We start from the raw sequence: 21,525 nt of genomic DNA on the forward strand, positions 1-21,525 counted from the left end.
ACAAAAATAAGCTGTGTGCAAGTTCAACTTAATTAGGAATCAAACACAAGATGTTCTGACAAGGAAGTCGACCAGAAATAAGCCCAGACCGGTAAAATGCAAATTTTCTGCTTGATTCCTAATTAGTTGAACTTGCACAGCTTATTTTTGTTGAATTTGTTTAAAGGGAAGTTATATTTTTTGATAGATAAAATTAAACGCAAAGGAAGATTTTCTGACAAGGAAGTCGACCAGAAATGAACAAAACGCTGACCAAAAGTAGGCCCAAACCAATAAAACGTATTTTCCACAGTGATTGACCAAAAAGAATCAATTATATTTTCAATTTTAATGAGGCAAATAAAAATTACGTTTTAAGTATGTAAGACCTTTGTTTAGTTATAGTTGTTAAGAAAAAGTAGCTAACTAAAATTAATCTTGACCTTTTAAGTAATTTTTTTTAAATATTGAATTAGTTTATGTAAAGATGTATAAAAACTTAATTATCTTAAATAAATTAAAATATACTTACGATTCAGTCAAAGATAAATGTTCTTCAGATCAAACGTCTGCAGCTTTTTTAGCTACTTTATAAAAATATTAAAGATAAAGCAGCGAATAGACTTTAAAATTTCAAAGTTTTTAAATTTGTTATTACTATTTCTTAATTTTTAAATTATAAGAATAAAGAACCTGAAGGTTAGAACGGACGCCATTGAACTTTTGAACGAGAATAGGCCGTTAAAAAGGACGCAAAAAAAAACACGGCAAAAGCAGCGACTCCTAGATATCTCTTTCCTGTTAATCTATTTAAGAAATGGTTATTATTTCTGAGGGTATAAAAAGTCAGAAAGAAAATAAATAAAATTTTCTAACCGATAATAATTGTATGAGATAATTTTTTATTTTTTAAAAAACTAACTTGACAGAGTCGTAACAGATCGATGAACCTCTTTGTAAAACACCAAGCATTACACGCGGGAGGCCTCCATTTTACAAAATTTATTCATATTTGTAATATTTTACCACTCCTAATTTTGTGAATATGGAAAGCTTTTCAAATTCTACTTGCATCAAGCTACCAGCTTAATTTTATAAAAATCTATAAAAATTATATGTTCAAACTATATTTGGAAAGACGTTAGATAAAAGTTTTGGTTGAAATGAAAAGATTAATTAATTGAAAGAAGTAATTTGGTCAATCAGACCACTAAATATAATCGGGTTAGATAAAAGATTATTCTTTTCGTCTCGTTGTCAAGATGTCCTTAAATTGTTGCAAATCAAATCATTTCCAAAATGTTAAGGACAGAGTTGTTTGTATAAGCGTATTAACTACTAAGGATACGGTTGTTTAAGAACGTGGCGACGTAGATGTATAATTATTCAGAAATCGTGAGTTAACAAATACTTGTACATTGATAAATGTAAACAATGTTTGTAAATCCTGAAGATGATCTCAATAAAGATCGAAAAGTTGGCACGATAAAGAAAATGTTTTTCTGAAACTTGAACACCAGACCGCATCTCACGATTTCTGAATAATTATCGATTAACGGTCACAATCACCACACATTTCTACACGTAGTTATATAAGTTTTGAGGATTAAAGCTTTTGAAATTCAAAGGTGTGTGAAGTGTCGAAGTAGATGGGCAAGGGAAGAAGTTGAAGTAAGACTTTCCCTCATCATCGTGGCTTAAGGACAGAGTTGTTTCCTTGACATAACACAAAACAAAGCTTTAACAATTCTTTTTTATCTTTTTGTTTTGTTCTTGTCCTTCATTTTCCTTTGTTTATTGTTTTTACATCCAATGTAATGTTCCAATAAATATACTGGACTTCCATACGCCAGAGAAAATGTCAGTTGGACAGTAGAAGATAGTGATTTATAAGATAAGTCAATATTTTATTCTTCAGATAGATGAGTCTGTCCGATATTGTGAAAAACAGAAAAATCGCCCTGGTTTAGTGGTTACAAAAAGCTGAACCAAGTGAATTCCAAGACCGGAAGAGGTAATCCGTTGGAGTAAGGTCTGGAGAAAATGGTGGAAGAGCACCTCCCATCCAAGGTGCAGAATTTTTTTGCCAAATAGGGCTTCTTTCCCAATAACCTCGAGGAAAATCAAGTATTCTGGGGCATATGTGGAATAGAAAAACGAGATAGTTGGTTAGCATAAATGCACATTTTAATAGAAGGAAAAGAGAATCATAGAAAATACTGAGAGTTTATTTAAACTATCCACAATAGCTTTAGCCCTAAAGCAATGCCCCAAAAGTGTGTCAACCGTGTATGGTCCATCTCCAATCGGTCATCTAGGAAAGTTCCTGATACTTATAAGCGCTGATAATGATTAATCAATAACTGAAATAACCACTTTATTGTCGTTTTGGTTGTGAAGTAAAGAGTGAAAACCAGCCGGTTATCCATTCGTGAATGAATCTTCACTCGTGTGACACGCGTTAGTGAGGGGGGGGGGTGCACGATTACAAGGTAGGATGACTGGTGGAAGGAGGTAGCATAGCTGTTCCTTGCTGGTTTCCTTTCAAGTCATGATTGAATTCCCCATTCTCATTCACTATCCGCAATCGGCCTACTTCTATTTGAGGAACCAGCCAATAACACCGTCTCATGGAATTTCCGGAGTTGGGCCAGCATTGCTCCGCAGCATATTGCCGCAAACTCGGTAATAAATTTCTTTGAAGATAAAATATTTTGTACACTTTATTTATTTATATATGTCAATTGACAAAAGGAACCTTAAAAAACAACTTTCTTTACACAGTAAGACAAAGTAAATTATTTATCTATAAAAAAATTAAATAAGATATAGTATAATGAGACAAAAACAAAACATTCAATGTTAACAAAAAGCCAATTATTGTTTAGTTATAAGCAACTTTGTTGGTCAATAAAAATTAAACAAAATTGGAAATCTCCAAATATAATAAATTATACAACAATATAAATACATTTAATCTGTTTAAATAGTGTAGCCTTGAATTGAACCTCTGTGAAATATGGTCAGACTATTTGTGCAGGAAAGTTTTTTTTCCTGAGAACTAGAGATCAAAGTCTCCCTTTCTGTTACTACACAACCAAAAGGACAATAAAGTAGTATTATCAGATATTGATTGATTATCATCAATACGTATATGAATCAGGAACAGTGCTAGAAACACGGTTGACACACTTTTGGGACAAAGTTTTAGGGCTGGCATTCTCATTCCTTGCTCGCTTGTATTTTCCTTCTCGCATTTTCTTTTTTTTCTAATTGATTTTTCTGACGGTGCAGAAAGTTCTCATGTCTATTAAGCTTTGCGTTTTGAGGGAAATGATTATCTCGTTTTCCTATCACACTCACTACACCAAAAAACTTGATATTCCTTGAGGTAATTGAGATAGAAGCCTCTCCATTTACATTAATAAATTGCATTTACATTACACAATTCGCTCACAGTTACTTGATATTCCTCCTAGTAATTGGGAAAAAAAGCCCCTCCATTCGTGCTAATAAATTACATTCACACTGTCCCTGAATACTCGATATTTCTCATGGTTATTGTGAAAAAGACTCTCCATTCACACTAAAACATTACATCCACACTGTCCCTAAGCACTCGATATATGTCGGTGTAATCAGGGAAGAAGCCTCGGTTCACGTTAATAAATTATATTCACACAACACTTCTTTTACACGAACACTCCATAAATTGCCACACGAACACTCCATAAATTGTCACTTGCCTTTTTTTTCTTGAGAACTTACCTTTTTTAAAATGTTTTTGCATTTAGAAAGTATGATTTTCTTCACTGTAAGAGCTTTTAGGTTTTAAACAGTTACTCCTGAAGACTAGTTACGGTTGTCATAGAACCCCATAATCCATGATAATTGGGAAGAGACCTCCATTTACACTAATAAATTACATTCACACTGTCCTAGAATATTAGGTATTCCTCATGGTAATTGGAAAAGAAGCCCCTCTGTTCCTCTGGATTATTTGGAGGAGGAGATAATAAATTACATTGACACTGTCCTAGAATATTAGGTATTCCTCATGGTAATTGGAAAAGAAGCCCCTCTGTTCCTCTGGATTATTTGGAGGAGGAGATAATAAATTACATTGACACTTCCCATAGTACACAATATTTATCGTGGTAATTGGGAGGAAGCCCCTTCTTTCATGCTAATAAATCACATTTACTCATCAGATTTCATTCACATTGACCCATATTATACAATATTCCTCCAGATAATTTGGAGGAGGAGGAGGTCCACTATGCTTGGTAATAATTTACATTGACACACCAGACGTCAGTCACACTGCCTTTGAGTACTCAATTTTTCATGGAGTGATTGGGGAAGAAGATCCTCCATTCACGCTAACGAATTACATTCACACTGTCCCAGAGTACTCAATATTCTTCGCATTAATTGTAAAGAAGCCCCTATATTTATGCTAATAAATTACATTCACGCACCAGACTGTATTCATACTGTCCAAGAGTACTCGATATTCCTCGAGTCCTAAAGTCTCCCTTTCCTCCACTGTGACCTAAAAGGTCTATTGTGGAATTTACCCTTCTTTATTTTCAAACCTCAAAAAGTGCACTACCCTTAAAGGTAGTTTTAGCACTTTCTGGGGTTCCTCTTCACTTATTTCTTTCAACTTCATCATCATCATCACCATCCTTAGTGCTTCAACCCATTTCTGGTCATGGCTACCTCTTTACTTAAAATTATGCCAGTTCCAAGGATATGTTGCTTTTTGTGACAACTAAAATAGAAAGTTTCTACATTTTTTATATCTGTTCTTAACCATTTCACTTCTTGAATAGCTGTTATTTCAGTCCGATATTTTCTAATTTGCTCAAGGAGCACATTCTTTGAGTTTGTATAGTGATAAAATTTTCTGAGTCTTAATCATTAGTCGGTAGACGTAGGTCATAACCGTTTAGACAGTCCAGCTTTCTTTAGTTCATCTTTGGGTTTTCTAATCAGATAGGATAGGGCTTTGAGCATCAGGATGTGCTCCTCTGGCTTCTTCAAGGGGAAATGTTAACACTCCTCTACTTCCTGAGACGTTGTAAGGTTGTAGCCAGGGATCCCTCCTCATTTATCTAAGTTGGGACCAACAACTGATAGACTCAAGGCTGAATTTACTTATTTCTTTAGACATTAATATTGCCTTTTGGAAGAGGCGGTACTATTTCCATGCTAATGATTTACATTCGCAAAGGACATGTTTTGATTTTTCAGACTCTTTATGACAGAGTTGGCAGGTTTCATCCTATGGATATATGCATGCAACAGTGGCAATCTCAGTACCACCTCTGTTATGTTAAGTTTTGCCTATGTTTGTAATTCTTTTTAATTGAAGTTCATTCTAATTAATTGAAGCTGAGTCTTCTTTTCTAAAGTTTTTTGCCACCAGAGTAGGACTACATGAGTCCAGAGATCAAATTGTTGTATATAGCCAGTAGGCTATTTTTGATTTATACCCCACGTTATATTACAAAATCATTGACCCACACATGTAACAACCTTTGCATTTTGTACAGTTTTGCCTATATATTTCTTCCTTCTATATGGTAAGGTATCCTAGCCTATATAGCTCAACAAGCATTAACACCAACAATCACAAGAGTTACAATAATACACTCCCTTGGGGGCATCTTTGTTCTGGTATTATTATCATTGATCGTTGACCCAATTTGGCTTATATTTTTGACTTTTTAACATTAATATTACCCAGTTAACACTCAATGTTTCGTTGAGTGGTCTGCTATTCATCATCACTAGTCTGTAAGTAAAGTAATGATAAATTATTGCACAAAAGACCAATATTGGTCATGGTGCATATGGTCATAAAGAGCTCCTTTTAACCTTTTCAATGGTAAAATTGTCAAACAAGGAGGGCTTAATAAAAAAAAATTGAGGTCAGGTGAGTATATCAATTCACTTTTTTGGAAAGGATGGTTCTATGCACATACTAGGTTTTTCCAGTTTGTGAGTAGAACCATCGTTTCTAAAAAGTGAGGAAGGCTTAATGTCCAATTACCCAATTGGGTTTAGTGAGCAAAGGTCCAGAACCACTTTACAATACTTTTTACAAAATTCTTCTCAAATATAAGTTCAAGGGCAATGCTGCAATTCGAACGCAGAGCCACTAGCATGGAAAATAGGAGTCAGACACCCAGAACATTGGCAGATCAAGCCACTGTAGCCTGCTACACTGTTCTACATTTTCACTGTCAGTTTTAATACAATCTATTTAAATATTACAAAATATTGTTTATTTGAAAAAGAAGTGAAAAAGTGTGAAAACTATGATGTTCAGGTGAGTGGTCTGCAAGGTGAATATTTCAATCACGTTTCATTGATTCTCATTATCTCCACATGTCAATTGTTGATATTAGTTTAGGTCAGATATATTTAATCACTAGCTTTATAACTCGAAATTGTCCAAGTGGATAATAAAAGAGTTATTTAACACATTGTTTTGAGTATACATATTGCTATTGCTAGGTAGAGCATATATATAAATGAAACGAACACAATTGAATGTTGGCTATCAATGATTGTATTTAGTTATGATATAGGATATGTACATATGCAATATTATTTTTGTTTCGGATTGCATTGCATTAAATTGTAATTACTGTGGTATTCAGCGTTAAATTTATTGCAATGCTCTTGGATGTACAATGTTTTTGGTGATTCCATTTGGCATATATACAAACATCAAATCCCTTGGTTTCTTGGAGCATGCAACATTGTTCATGAGAAAACCATGGATTATTCAAATTCAGTACACATAATAGCAATGATTGACCTTGTGATTTGTTTATCGTTACTGCAAAAGTCAGTTTAATTGGAAATTGCAATCGTTTGAATTGAAAAGGTACTTCCGTTAGTATCATTGGTATATGTTGAATTAGCACATCCTCTCCTTTGAATTTTAGTAAGAATATTAATATATATTGAACAATATGTTGTCACATTGGTGTCACTTAAAACAACAGTACAAAATGCGATTCTAAAACAAACCCCTTACAAAACTTCACTTCATAATACAAAATCATCTGTATTAATATTGAAAAGTAAGAAACTACCAAAACATTTAAAACTAAACATAGGGAACTTCACAATTTTTTACTTTATAAAAGTCAGAATATTAAAAAAATCTAATAGCCAAAACAATAGCACTATCGCATTTCATTTTAATTACTGAGTTCTGTAAAACAATGTTTATTATTATTTTACATAATTTATAATTGTTCATTGTTATAATTGTTTGAATTAAAATTATTGCTTCGATGACATTGTTTTATAAACTTACAATTTTTGTATCTTTTATAAATTCTGGAGATGCCCATGAAGTTTTACTGATGGTTTCCATGTTTCATCACCCCTAAACTCTTATCTTCTGTCTTTTTACTGACTTGATATACAGGGTGAATTGCTACTCGTGCTACAAACTTCTCCAGTAGATTCTTCACCCTAAAATGAACAAAAAAGTTCATATTGTCCATGGTCCGATTCTCAACCATTTCAGAGTAATTTCGCTTTTTATCGATTTTGAAAGATATCACGTCCTGGCGTCGGAAAATCGTGATATCTTTTAATCTAAACATTTCTCTGAAAATCTAATAGCACCGTTGAAATTCCCGTTAATTTTTCAATAAGAAGATGACGGTGGCAAAATGTTTGGGCTAATTTTTTGTGTTTTATTTCAGCCAGAACTACAAAAAGAGTGGAAAATTGTGTAAATCGGAAAGTGTATAAAGTAATCCAGAGTTTCTAATTTTAGTCTCAGAAGGCAGCAAATTTGAGGAAAACTACCTGATTTAATAACGCTTCCAACGCACTCGTCATTTTCTTATTTAGTGGTTGTGAGACCAAGATGTTGATGACAAAAAGAGAAAAAATGGTGGTTCAAGGATTGCTAATGTTTGAGAGTGACTTGCTACTCGTGCTACAAACTTCACCAGTAGATTCTTGACCCTAAAATGAACAAAAAAGTTCATATTGACCATGGTCCGATTCTCAACCATTTCAGAGTAATTTCGCTTTTTATCGATTTTGAAAGATATCACGTCCTGGCGTCGGAAAATCGTGATATCTTTTAATCTAAACATTTCTCTTAAAATCTATAAGCACCGTTGAAATCCCCGTTAATTTTTCAATAAGAAGATGAAGGTGGCAAAACGTTTGGGTCTTTCTTCCTTGACCTTCTAGCTGTTTGTAAACTTCTTAAGCATTACATACTAAATGGGCATTAAATTAAATTAAAAAATTTCAATGGAATTATGATTTTGATTCTCTCTAAAAATTAACGGGGATTTCAACGGTGCTTATAGATTTTAAGAGAAATGTTTAGATTAAAAGATATCACGATTTTCCGACGCCAGGACGTGATATCTTTCAAAATCGATAAAAAGCGAAATTACTCTGAAATGGTTGAGAATCGGACCATGGACAATATGAACTTTTTTGTTCATTTTAGGGTGAAGAATCTACTGGAGAAGTTTGTAGCATGAGTAGCAATTCACCCTGTATAATTAACAGTAACTGTCTTTCCAGTTTTTTAATTAAATTTTTAATTTGTTAACAACTTAATTGGTCAAGCAGACCATGTAATTAGTGAATTTTTAATTTGTTTTTAATTATACAATTGTTTTTGTTAAATAGACTTTTTGCCGGTGAAATGTGATGCATGTACAGAACTTTTTTGGTAAGTACTGTTAAGTTAAGTAATCACATTAATTTTTATAAATAAACAATAATGTTAAATCATTTTAGTCATGAGCATATGTCATATTTGAAGCATAATTGCCCAAAATCGGATGCTAGAAATGTCCAGGTACCCGTATGCCCATTGTGCAATGCTCCCGTCCCGTCTAAAAGAGGTGAAATGCCTGATATAGCAGTCGGTGCTCATATTGACCGGGATTGTCAGTCAGATCCAGCCAAAAACCGGAGAAAGGTTAGTTTCTTTTTTCACAACTAATTATTGCACAAAATAACATAGTTATGAAATCAGTGTAGCATTGTAACATTATAAATTTCATTTCAGGTTTTCAGCAATAAGTGCAACCTGAAAGGGTGTAAAAAGAAGGAACTGTTTCCTGTCATTTGCAAGGATTGCCACTTAAATTTCTGCATTAGTCATAGGCATCCAACTGATCATAATTGCAACATGATAAAAAAGTAAGAATTATTTTTGTTTTTACTATAAATCTTCCTTGTCAGGAGTGGAGTCACAAGGCAGCATCCTTGTCTTCTACTATATTCAATATATATGCGCCCTGAATACCAACATTCCTTGCTATATTCAATCCTTTCCTTGCATCTCAAATTGCACAGCTGCCTCAAAAATCCAGGCAGTATTTTTTTTTGGGGGGGGGGATGCAGACACACAACTTTTACCTTGTGTCATGCAATGTCCGACACTATTTTGTCATCATCTCTATCCCTACCAAAAACATAATACATTATCGAGGCTAGTTTTAAGATAAACGTGACCTGTCCTCCACACTAGACATACAAGATGAGAATTATTTAAAAAAATCTTGTTACTACGGTCTAAAATCCTTCATAAGATGCTCCCTATTATGTATCCAAGCTCCACACCAATGAACAAAATTCCATAACTCCATAAACACGCACACTTTATTCCATGAAATGGGAATTAAACAAATTCTGCTGTTTATGTAACTGTTACCTTAAAAACGACAATAGTTCTTAAAGGGCACTGTAAACATAATCTCTGAAAAACCTTAAACAAATAGATTGTTCTTGCAGATGATAAATGTTTTTAGCCAAGAAAGTATAACAAAACAAAATCCACAGACAATAAAGGGGTGACAAATAATACAAATAAAGCCAACAAAATAAAATATATACGGTGAAACTTCCGTTCACAGACACAGCTCAAACGGACAAATCTTGCCATTAGTTTCTTCACATTGAAATCTCTTTTAAAGTGGACATTCCTAACATACATACAACAGACATACTAAATTTTTATTTTTCACCCTTCACTTCACTTTCACCATTCGCTTCCCAAGAGTAGAATATTGAATATTTCATTCTCCAAGAGTGCATGGGGTGGTTAGGGATCAGTCCTCATCACCATCACCATCAGCTACTGGCAAGGCTATGGAGTTTGATTAACAACCTGATGCTGGCTAGTGAGGAAAAAAAGAGGGAGTACAATGGATCTACTCAGGTCGAGGTGCAGAAGGCCTTGTGGAACCACCTCTTCTCCCTATCCCTACCCTTAAGAGTGTCCATTATGGGAAAGTTTACACTAAATTAATGATAAATTTAATAAAAATACTTTCTCATATAACTTCGCTGTTTAATACAATAAACAATTTCAATTAATTATACTTTTATTTAAGGTCTTGGTTGAGATGACACTAACTTTTTCATCTCAACCAAGACCTTATATAAAAAGAATAATAAATTGAAATGATTAATATGGACAATTATGACCACTAAACATGTATGGAACAATAAAAATTTTTGTAATTAACCCTCACTATTTTTTTCAGAGTAATTAGAACAAATGGACCAAAACAGAAGCATTCAAGCAATGTTACAAATTATGTCGATGTGGTTCAAGGCCAAATGGTAATGTCCAATTAATATATATATATATATATATATATATATATAAAGTTTGTCACAAGTAAAAACATTTATTTTCTAAATTTTGCATATGTACCTTATGCTTACATTTATTTTTTATTTTATTTTATTTTATTTTTTTTTATGAGGGTTTGCAATAGCAGAGGTCATATCAACCCTCGGGGTGCTAATGTTTTTGAAAAAAAAGCCCATGTATAAGTATGTCGGGTTCAAATGCAGGGCCGCTGGATTAGAACCCGGGAATTTTACCTTACAGTCAACAACTAAACCATTGCAGCCATTGTTCATTATCTATAGTTGATACTCAATACTGATCAGAATTCACTAAAATTCTACAGTTCACTAAACTAATTAGAGTTCCTGTCTCTGGTACTTAACTCCGTTCAGTCGTGGCCCGAGGTTCTGTCGGCTCCCGTAGAAGTATGCCTTCTTCTGGGCCTTCGTCCTGTATTTACACCATTACTAATACCTTTTCAGAGTGGGTATATGATTAAATAACTAAATTTTGCTTCAAAACACAAGAGGGGATATCATTCGAGATCTGGTATTTTGTTTATTTAAAATGGTGGAAAAAATAATGCGTTTTTGATAATTAATAGACTTTTTTGCCGCAAAGGGAAAGTTGCAGCTCAGACTGCTAAGAAAATTTGTGATGTGTACAATGTATGTAAGTTGTTTGCTCAGTTCAAAAGAAGAAATTTTTATTTGGAAGACACAAAACATTCTGGTCATTCTTCTTCTTCTTCATTTGATAGTTGCTAGATATGCTTGGCAGAGTAACATATGGATTCTTCACATTTTGACTGACACCAATTTCAATAAAACTTTTTTTAGTGATATTCCGATATGGGTTCTGCCCAATGTACCTCATGAGCCAAGAAAAACAATTTTAGATGTAAAAATGACAAAAAATTGCTTTAACAAAGCTACCACTCACAGCTCTTTCAATAAATTTGAATAAAATTTTAAGGAATGCAATTTCCTCCTAAAAGACAGTATAAATGACCCATTTTTAAAAAGATTGATAAGTGAGGATAAAATGAGGGTCATTTACAACCATCTTAAGAGAGGGAAATCCTGGGGAAAACAGCAACCTTGTCAACCTAGCATTTTGTGGGATTGGAAGGAGTGCTGTATGATCTTCCGCCCAACCAAATTGTCCTACACACTATTGGTGAAATTCAAATCAGCACTTGACCAAAAGCAACCAGCATTGGGGCTAATCATGAGGGGATTGTTTTCCACCAGGATAACGCTCACCCTGATGTGTCTTTGCAGATACATCAGAAATTGTTGGAGCTTAACTAAGATGTACTGACCCTACCCATTGTATTTGCCTGACATTGCACCTTTAGATTTTCAATTACTCCTACTCTGCAAGTTTCTATTAATGTAACTTTACTACACTTGAGGAATGCTGAAACCCATGTCACTCAAACATGAGAAATTCTGGTTGGACGGAAGTACAAAATTACATGGATGATGACAAGTTGTAGAATAAAATGGTACATTGTTGATTATATTTGTTTACAAGTAGCTGAAAAAAAATTATGACTTACTACCTAGAGGAAAGAAGTGTCCCCCTTACCCAGTTTGATAAGAATATTACCTTTGCTCTTAGCTTATTCCCCCACCTTTGTTCCCTGCTTCTCTCAATGTCCTTACATGGTGCAGTTACCACCACCTTGTCGTTAAAAGATTTGGAATGCTGACCATTCAATCCAAGTCTGTAGAAGTCCTTTGCCTGATTTGCACATTGTTTTGCCAATTGGGTGTACTTTAGAACTTCGTTTAACTATTGTACATGAGGTTTTCTTTATGATGTAAAGATTGTGATAATACTATAGGAACCTACAGTTATATATTTATAATTTATTATGTGAAATGAAGTTGTTTAACCCTGCCTCAAGGAATATCGAGTACTCTGGGGTGAGTGAGTGCTGTCTGGAGAGTAAAAGTATGTTATTAGCGAGAATGGAGTGGGTTTGACCCTGCCCCAAGGAATATCGAGTACTCTGGGGGAGTGAACGTGACCTGATTTTTATTTATCAGGTGTACATACATGTACATATATGTATTGTATGTTTTATGTCTATTCTGTAGATGACAACCTGGGGTATAAACGAGAGGGGCAGCATTTTAAGATATCGACTTAGTTTTTATACCAAAGCAGAGAGTCAGTAACAGAGTAGTAAGTAAGGCTAAAATGGCTGCAGGCTGAAAAATACATGTGAAAGACCGAAAAAGAAATAAAAACATGTAGAGGCCTGGTAATGACCTTAGTGGTTTGTCACCACTTCTTAAATTATTATTATTACTACTCGGTTTGTATAGTGAAGGTTGTATTCTTACCTCACATGTATGATTATGTTTTTGTGAAAATACAAATTTTATTAAGATATGTATAGTGTATTAACTGTATGTATATATTTTATTTTATTTATATATTCGATTTCAGAGTGAAGATGAAGCTCTTGCTCATGCTTTGGCTTTGTCTCTTGAAGAAAATAACCATCAGTCTTCTTCAAATAATAGTGAACAAAGTACATTAAGAAATGGTGGTAATTCATTGACTGAATGGAAGAAAAAACAAATCACCAAACCTTCAACATCCACTCATTCCGAATCGTGTTCAATTTCCTAATAATACTCTGATAAAAGCAATCTGTGATGCAGAAAGTGGTAATAAGTAAGTCATTTTTATTTATCAATCTGGTGTTTTAAATCTGTTTAGTACAAAAATATTCATAATTACTAATTATATTAGTTTTATTTATGAGAGGGAAAATCCTGTCCAACTATTTTTGTCTTAGGCTTAGAGTGAATTAATTGTATCAGTATGAATGTGTGTTTTCTTGTACATGCTTGTGCTGTTTTATTTTTTATTAACATAAAACATTTTTGTATTATAATTATTATGAGTAAGAAAAATATGATTCAGGTTTTACTGTATATATTTTTCTTCACAATTGTATTATTTATTTTACTAAGGTAGTTGGACTTCTAATAAATATTTGCCATAAGGAGTATCTTTTTATAGCAGTGATTGTGCAGTTTTGTCAATATTCAATTATCAAAGTGCTGAATATTTTTTGTACAAAAATTAAATTAATATTGTTACAAACCTAAAGTTATTTCAAGTGTTCTTAGGTTGAAGGAGTATGTAAGTGAAAGTATTTTTTTAATATATCATAAGAAATAATTCACTAGTTTTCGTGGTCCACTTGACGAATTAATATCTTTCAATTAATTTAGGTTTTTAGTCGAGATAAAAAAGCCAGTGTCCCGAGCGGGATTCGAACCCACGATCTTCGGCTAGATACACCACTGCTCTACCACTTGAGCTATCGTGACCTTGATCCACTCGGACACTACCTTCCTATCTCAACCCCACCTTTTGAATTTTCCTTCCTTTTTGCCATTTTTCAAATGTCGTCTAATCTATTTGATTCTTGGCGACAAATGAAATGGCCACGGAGAGCTTTAGTGAAGGTATACTTCATTTTAACTTTTTAAATTCGCTAGTTTTCGTGGTCCACTTGACCAATTTATATCTTTCAATTAATTAAGGTTTTTAGTTGAGATAAAAAGGTTGAGATAGGAAGTTAGTGTCCGAGTGGATCGAGGTCACGATAGCTCAAGTGGTAGAGCATCGGCGTATCTAGCCGAAGATCGTGGGTTCGAATCCCGCTCGGGACACTGGCTTTTTTATCTCAACTAAAAACCTTAATTAATTGATAAGAAATATTTTTATCAAATTGTTATTTTACATGCACGTAATTTCTGCTCTGGTTTAATTAAGTTTAAGCACAGTTAAAAAGTGAATTTACTACAGCTTTATTGTGTGTAACTTGTGTGAGTTAATTGAACTTTTCAAATTAGTATATATTTTTTTTAATATTTCTCTTTTTAAAAACTAGCTAAGCCTGATTTTTATGTCAAAGTGTGTTGAAGACTTTAATGGGACCACATAAGGTTTAAGGATATTCAAAATTGGAAGAAAACATTGCCACAGGATGCATTAGTCCAATTTTCAAGGTTTATATTCATCTGAGTACAGTTTTAAACAAATCCTTGGTTTGTAAGAAGTTATATTTGACTTGGACAACCCATTTTTGTTTTAAGTGCTTTATATGATGCAAATACTTTGATCGTTCATTGTTTCATATTACTCATGTTGTTAAAGCTTCAAATCAAGACAATAATATCATTGTACCTTACTTATTCAGCCCGTCTAAAAAGTTACGCTTTCTTATCACAAATTTTTACAGCATGTATAATAATCTAATTTAGTTTCTTCTTTATCAAATTAATCTTATATCTTATTTTAAATGAATATTCCCAGTTTAAATTAAAATTATTGTATGCTTTTCTCATTTAAAGACAGTGTTAGTAATATACATAGTTACCATTTTGTTATTGTTTATGGTGATATTTATTTTTATATTAAAATTATTGTGTAATAAAAACTAAATGTCTATTTTCTAATGACTATTTTGGTTACAACTATGTATTTCTATGTTTACGAATTCACTCTACTGTTACATGGTTCATTGATTATTTTCCCTTCTTTTTTTTCTTTGTAAAAACCATTTTGGATTGAAATTAGTTTTAATTATTATAACACGGTTTTAAAATAAATGTGTTGGCAAAATTTTGTATGTTTCTGGAAGGAACATTTTTATTTTATTTTTTTAGGTTTATTCATATTATTTAGAGAAAAGGTAGCATATTATTTACTACATAATAAACCCTAAAGAATGGACATTAGTCCGTCTGTTTGGTTGGTCTTTTTGTAATGATAGACAAGAAATCATTTAATCAGCAACACTTCATACATATTTCTTAGGCTATAAAAATTCATAAATAATCAATATACAATTAAATAATTTAAAGTATAAATAAAAATACCTTAAATTACAAATATTTTAAAAGAATTTTAAATTAGTGATTTTAGATTAGATTTTAAATTAGTGCTGACTCGCTAAGGGAGACCATCATCCCAGCTCTGAAACCAGGGAAGGATGCAGTCCTCGAGACTTTGGTGGAGAATAACATACTCAGACCAATTGCCTGCACAACCTATATACTGGACCCCAAAACCGGGAGACTGACAGCGGAAAGGATTTTGGCTAGGCTAAAATCCTCAATCTTTAAGTTAAACACTTAAACCTACCCAACAGGAGAAGGGTACCGTGTGGACCTTCTCCATAGACAACGACTCCTTCCAGGAACTCCAGAAAGTGGATATCTACCCCCTCCTCAGAATGGGAAGAACATATTTTAATCCAAGTCAGAGCAGCCCACAAGCTCATAAATGGACAATGAAAATTGAGGGAGAAGATACAGGCAGATGCCATATTAGGCATGCCAATCGATGCCACTACTCCAAAATACGTTTTACTGAAAAGTAGAAGGTACTGAAGAACGAAAAGAATGGGCTAAAGGAACATCGCTAGAGGCAAACTCCTACTGGTATTCTGACGGCTCCAATGCCGACAAGGGCACGTGAGCTGGAGTCTTTAGGATGAATCCAAAGACTGAGCTCATGGTAAACCTAGGTTAATATGCTACAGTTTTCCAGTCTGAAATCATAGCAATTGAACATGCACCAGGTAAATAAAAAGGCTAGGACAGATAGATGTTGAGGATTCGGTTCGGTTCGGATTCCTAACGGGGTTTAATTAACTAAAGTGGACTGTACTTTTAAGAACATTATTATTAATCAACAGAGAGAAAACAGCAATTAGGTTTAGGCTTTTTTTTTTATATAAAAAAAATTAGTCAAAAAATGACAAGAAATGGTGTCACAGCCTGGCGGTAGCAATTTGAAGTAAAACTTTAATCTTCTTCAGCTTCAACATCCCGCCCACCTTGAAGCACAGTCTTCAATCCATCCTGCGGTTGCTCCTCAAGCTGGTCAACTGGTAGAGGAGCCAACTTGGAGATAGGCCTTTTGTAGTAGCCATCAATGGTCCCGACAGTAGGTACTCTGAGTAGGACTGCCCATCTGGTCCAGGATGAACTTCGATGATCCTGCCCATCTTCCACACCAAAGGGGGAGAGTTGTCAACTATTAACACCAGTTATCCGAGTTGCAGATGCAGGTCGGCTGCGTCCACTTTCTTTGCATCTGAAGGGATGAAAGATACTCGCGTTTCCAGTGTTTCCAAAAATTGTCTCGCATTAGCTGCAGCATCTTCCATCGGGCTTGGTGATTTTTACGGATATCGGAAGTATTGGTTTCTGGCAATGCAGTCGCTGAATCACCAATCAGAAAGTGGCCAGGGGATAGATAGGTTAGAAGGATAAGAGGAGACAGGGGTCGAAGGTCTGGAATTAATGCAAGCCTCTATTTGGACAACGATGGTGTACAGTTCTTCAAATGTTAAAGCCGAGTTACTTACTATCCTTTTGAAGTGAAATTTAAAAATCTTAATATGAGACTCCCATAGCCCACCAAAATTGGGAGCATTAAGTGGAATAAAGCTCCATTTAATGTGCTCTGCAGACAAAGTATTAGTAATAGTTGTGTTTGCTAGAAGAGATCGTATAAGTTTGGCCAATTCATTTTTGGCACCAACAAAGTTAGTTCCATTATCGGAATAAATTTCTGAGCATTTGCCTCTTCTGGCCATAAATCTTTTGAGCGCAGCTATGAAACTCTCAGTAGTGAAATCTCCTACTACTTCCAAATGGACAGCAGTAGATGCTATGCATATGAACAAGGCTACATAAGCTTTAGTGACAATTGCCTTCCTGGGTTTTAAACATCGGAGAAAGAATGGACCGCAGTAGTCAACTCCCGTTTTGTAAAATGGACGACACACCTCCACTCTAGCCTTAGGTAAGGAACCCATTAATGGTATAAACGTCCTTGGTTTTACTTTGAAGCAAATTATGCAGTGACGGGTTATTTTTCTGGCTAAGTTTCGGCCATTCAGAGGCCAGTATCATTGTCTAATGGAGGCCATCTATGCTTGTGGTCTCAAGTATAAATTATTTTATTATTGAACCATTAACTCAACTATCCTGTTCTTGTCAGGCAGAAGTATCGAGTGCTTAATGTATGAATAATCAGAGTTGCCAAGCCTTCCGCCTGCTCGCACCAAACCATTCTCATCAACAAAGGGGTTTAAAGGTCGAAGCCGACTGCGTTAATGAAACCTTAGTTATTCAAATCGTACCACTCATGAGAAAAATGTACTATTGGGTTGTCCGGAAAATAATGCAGGATTTTGGTATTAAACAAAAAAAAAGAAACTAGTTACTTTAAAGCAATGTTCTTTAATCAAAATAATTTCCCATACTCTCAATACATTTCTCCCAACGTGTTGGTAACTTATTAATTCCGTCTGAGTAGAATTCAGAATTTTTAGAATTGATAAAGTCAATAAATGCATTTTCCAGTTCCGTTTGATTTTTGAATATTATGTGTTGTAAGTAGTGGTCCAGGTGTCTAAAAAAATGGTAGTCAGTAGGCGAGAGGTCCGGAGAGTAGGGTGGGTGAGGCAAAGTTTCATAGCCAAGCTCCAATAATTTTTGTGACGTTACACGTGACACATGTGGTCGAGCGTTGTCATGCAACAAAATGGGCCCTTTCCGATTGACCAAAGAGGGCTTCATTACTGCCAATTTCTGATGCATGGTATTAATTTGGTTACAGTATGATTCAGCATTGATGGTTTCGCCAGGATTTAAGAAGCTGTAGTGTATTAAACCAAATGAAGCCCACCATACCGTAACCATTACCTTTTTTTGATGAGTTGGGGGCTTTGGAAAATGTATTGGAGCTTCTCCTTTGTCGAGCCACTGTCCAGAACGTCTAGTGTTATCGTAGAGAATCCACTTTTCGTCACATGTAACAATTCTGGCCAGAAATGGGTCATTTTTGTTTCGACAAAGAAGTGATGCACAAACATCAAAGCGCTGATTTTTTTGGCGATCGTTTAATGAGTGTGGAACCCAATTTTCGAGTTTTTTCACTTTTCCAATCGCCTTGAGGTGGTCAGCGACGGTCGTTTTACTGACTTTGAGTTGCTCTGCAAGTTCTCGAACAGTTGTTTTGGGGTTTTCTTCCACCACTGATCGCAGAACATCATCATTAAGAGAGGAAGGCCTTCCACGACCTTCTTCATCTTCAAGGCTGAAATCTCCCTCCCGAAATTTTTTAAACCACCTTTGCACAGTGCACTCATTAACACAACCCTCGCCCCAGACTTGGTTAATGTTTCTAGCCGTTTGGGCTCCGCTTCGGCCGAGTTTAAACTCGTAAAAGAAAATCGTACGAAATTCTCGCTTTGACATTATAAGGATGACTGAATTATTTCCAAGTAGCGGAATGCTACAGAGGTAAACAAACAATATCATTTGGAAGAGGATTAATAAGTGTTGACATTCATACAAATGAGTAATCCTGTAAACGTAAACAGAATATTTTATATAGATTTTTTTTAATGAAAACTTAAAATCCTGCATTATTTTCCGGACAACCCAATATTTGCACCAATTTTACGATGAGAAGTTCAGACTTGTGCATCTCTTCAGCTGATATGGATTTCCACATTTGGAAATTTTTTCTTTCTTTTCTACATGGTTTGATAAACCTACACATAAAGGCGATAACCCGTTTTAGCTTGAGGAAACTACTAAACTTATAGAATGCCTCTAAGTTCAAATTACAAGAAGTGGCTAAACAGGAAATGGTGGTCTTTTGATAGGGTAAAGTTGTTGGCCTGTAGAATTCTGTAGGTGTTAACCAACTTTCTTTAGGATTTATCAACCAGTCAGGTCCATGCCATCAAGATTATGTCTGGATAGCAGTTTTAGTGTGATTCCTCTTGTAATCAAATCTGCTGGATTTTCACTTCTCCTAACATGTCTCCAGCATTCAGGATGTATCTGCGATATACGATTGGCAACAAATGTTTTCCAGTGGCTGCTGGCTAAGTTGATCCATCCTAAGACAACAGCAGAATCAGTCCAGCAGATGGTGTGGTTTATCTTGATTCAGAGAGCTTGGATTACCTGCTGTGTTAAGTTAGCGGCCAATGTGGTCCCACACAGTTCCAGTCTTGGAAGTAATATTTTTTTTAGCGAAGCCACTCGGCTCTTGGATGTCAAAAGATTCGAAGTGACCTTGCCACCATAATTGACTCTTATATAAACTCAGCACCCATAGGCAAGCTCCAAGGCTTCAGCAAATGTATGGATTTCTATATGAAAAGGCTCATAGTCATCTAGAAACTTAACGTGACGCACCTGGGTATTTGCAGGGTGGGCATTTCAGCAAGACTAGAGCTATATGCATTTCATTCTCTCTGAAAATCATTAGGGAGTTGTTTGTCCCAATCCAATTCTAATTGCCAAAGTTTCTGGATAAGCTTTGCCGTTATGACAATAGGAGAAATTAACCCTAGTGGATTTGTAGAAGTAGGGTTGGCAAGAGAAGGCTCAGCAGCCTGATTCATATTGGCAAGGGAGGGAAACATGTTGCTCGGATAGATATCTTTCAGCCTTTCCGACGCACTCATAGTACATACTTTCAAAATTATCCTTTTCCAATTGTTGGGCTTCCTGGAATTCCGCGGTTTGGTCCAGCATGTCTAATTTTAAGCTGTTTACTCAAATTCAGACCAAGACTCCTTAATTTTACCAAGTCTAGCTTTTAATTGAAAAGCATCTTCATTATCGTAATAATATGTTTTACATTTTGTTAATCTTGATTTGATGTAACCTTTTTGAACATTTAACTCTTTTAAAATAGTCATTGTGAACTTTACTAAATTTAATGGTTAACAAGTAAACAAATAACGAATTAATAAACTATTTAAGCGATTAAGCTTAATTAATTAAATATGAAATAGCTTAATAAACCTTTGTATATTATGTTATTATTAATCAACAGAGAGAAAACAGCAATTAGGTTTAGGCTTTTTTACATAAAAAATTAGTCAAAAAAGGTTAACAAGACCAAGAGGAAGTAATGGTAGCAATTTGAAGTAAAACTTTAATCTTCTTCAGCTTCAACAATAGCCACTTCTCTGGCAGTCAGGCAGCACTAAAGGCCCTAACCTCATGCGAAGTGAAGGCAGAGTGTTTGGAACTGCATGCAGGCCCTGACAGAAGTCAGTGACACTAATGAACTGACCCTGGCATGGGTCCCAGGGCGCTCAGGGCATAGAGGCAATGAAAAGGTTGACATGTTGGCCAAAGAGGGGGCCGACATGGACTCTGGGTCCTGAATCCTACTGTGGCTTAGCATCCTGCCACAAAAGAGGATACATGTTAAAATGAGTCCAAAGCATGGTGGAACAATACCTCAGGTATGAGGCACATGAAGAGATTCATTCATAGAAGGACCAAGGTCAAAACTTACAAAAGAAATACTGGAAGGCGACCACAACGAACCAGGATTCTGGTTGACTCCTGACAGGACATTGCCACTTAAGAAAGCACATGCACCGGATAGGAGTACAGATAGAAGAAACACTGTGAAAATACTCCCAGGAAGAGGACCGCAAAACATATTTTATGTTTCTGTGAAGTTGGTCTATGTAGGTGCAGCTTCTTGCAACTAGGACGGGAAAAACCGCAAGCAAAATCTTACACTAAGGAACCACTGGCAAAGCTATGGAGGCTGATTAACAACCTAAAGCCGTCCAGTGAGTTATAAAAAAACAGGGGAGCACATTAGATCTATTCAGGTTGAGGTGTAGAAGGCCTAGTGGTTGCCCTTTTATTCCGATCCCCTACACTAAAATATATTTTGTATGTTTGAAGACAAGGCATTAAAACAAACATATTTTTAAAAATAACATTCCCTTACAACATAAGCAACAAATTAACAAAATAAATAACATGATGCCATATAAATCCAACAGATAG

At 34.9% G+C, this 21,525-nt stretch overlaps 1 protein-coding gene across 4 annotated transcripts in view; it reads left to right on the forward strand.

Annotated features, from left to right (window-relative positions):
• Positions 1-2,500: 2,500 nt before the first annotated feature.
• LOC106668551 (AN1-type zinc finger protein 2A-like) overlaps positions 2,501-21,525 on the forward strand; it is a 36,268-nt gene continuing 17,243 nt past the window's right edge. For 2 of the 4 annotated variants that reach the window (XR_002910913.1, XM_014397408.2), the window contains exons 1-6: positions 2,501-2,664; positions 8,674-8,716; positions 8,785-8,968; positions 9,059-9,192; positions 10,542-10,620; positions 13,097-13,327. Coding sequence is in view for 3 of the 4 variants with exons in the window: in XM_014397408.2 (XP_014252894.1) it covers positions 2,610-2,664; positions 8,674-8,716; positions 8,785-8,968; positions 9,059-9,192; positions 10,542-10,620; positions 13,097-13,282 (681 nt within the window). In the remaining variant the exon portion in view is untranslated. Of the gene's footprint in view, positions 2,665-8,673; positions 8,717-8,784; positions 8,969-9,058; positions 9,193-10,541; positions 10,621-13,096; positions 13,328-14,558; positions 15,127-21,525 lie in introns of those variants that run through there. The other 2 variants (XM_014397407.2, XM_014397406.2) reach the window with 2 other exon arrangements.

The sequence above is a fragment of the Cimex lectularius genome, unplaced genomic scaffold, assembly GCF_000648675.2.
Source record: "Cimex lectularius strain Harlan isolate CLEC.00 unplaced genomic scaffold, Clec_2.1 scaffold290, whole genome shotgun sequence".
Taxonomy (NCBI): Eukaryota; Metazoa; Arthropoda; class Insecta; order Hemiptera; family Cimicidae; genus Cimex; species Cimex lectularius.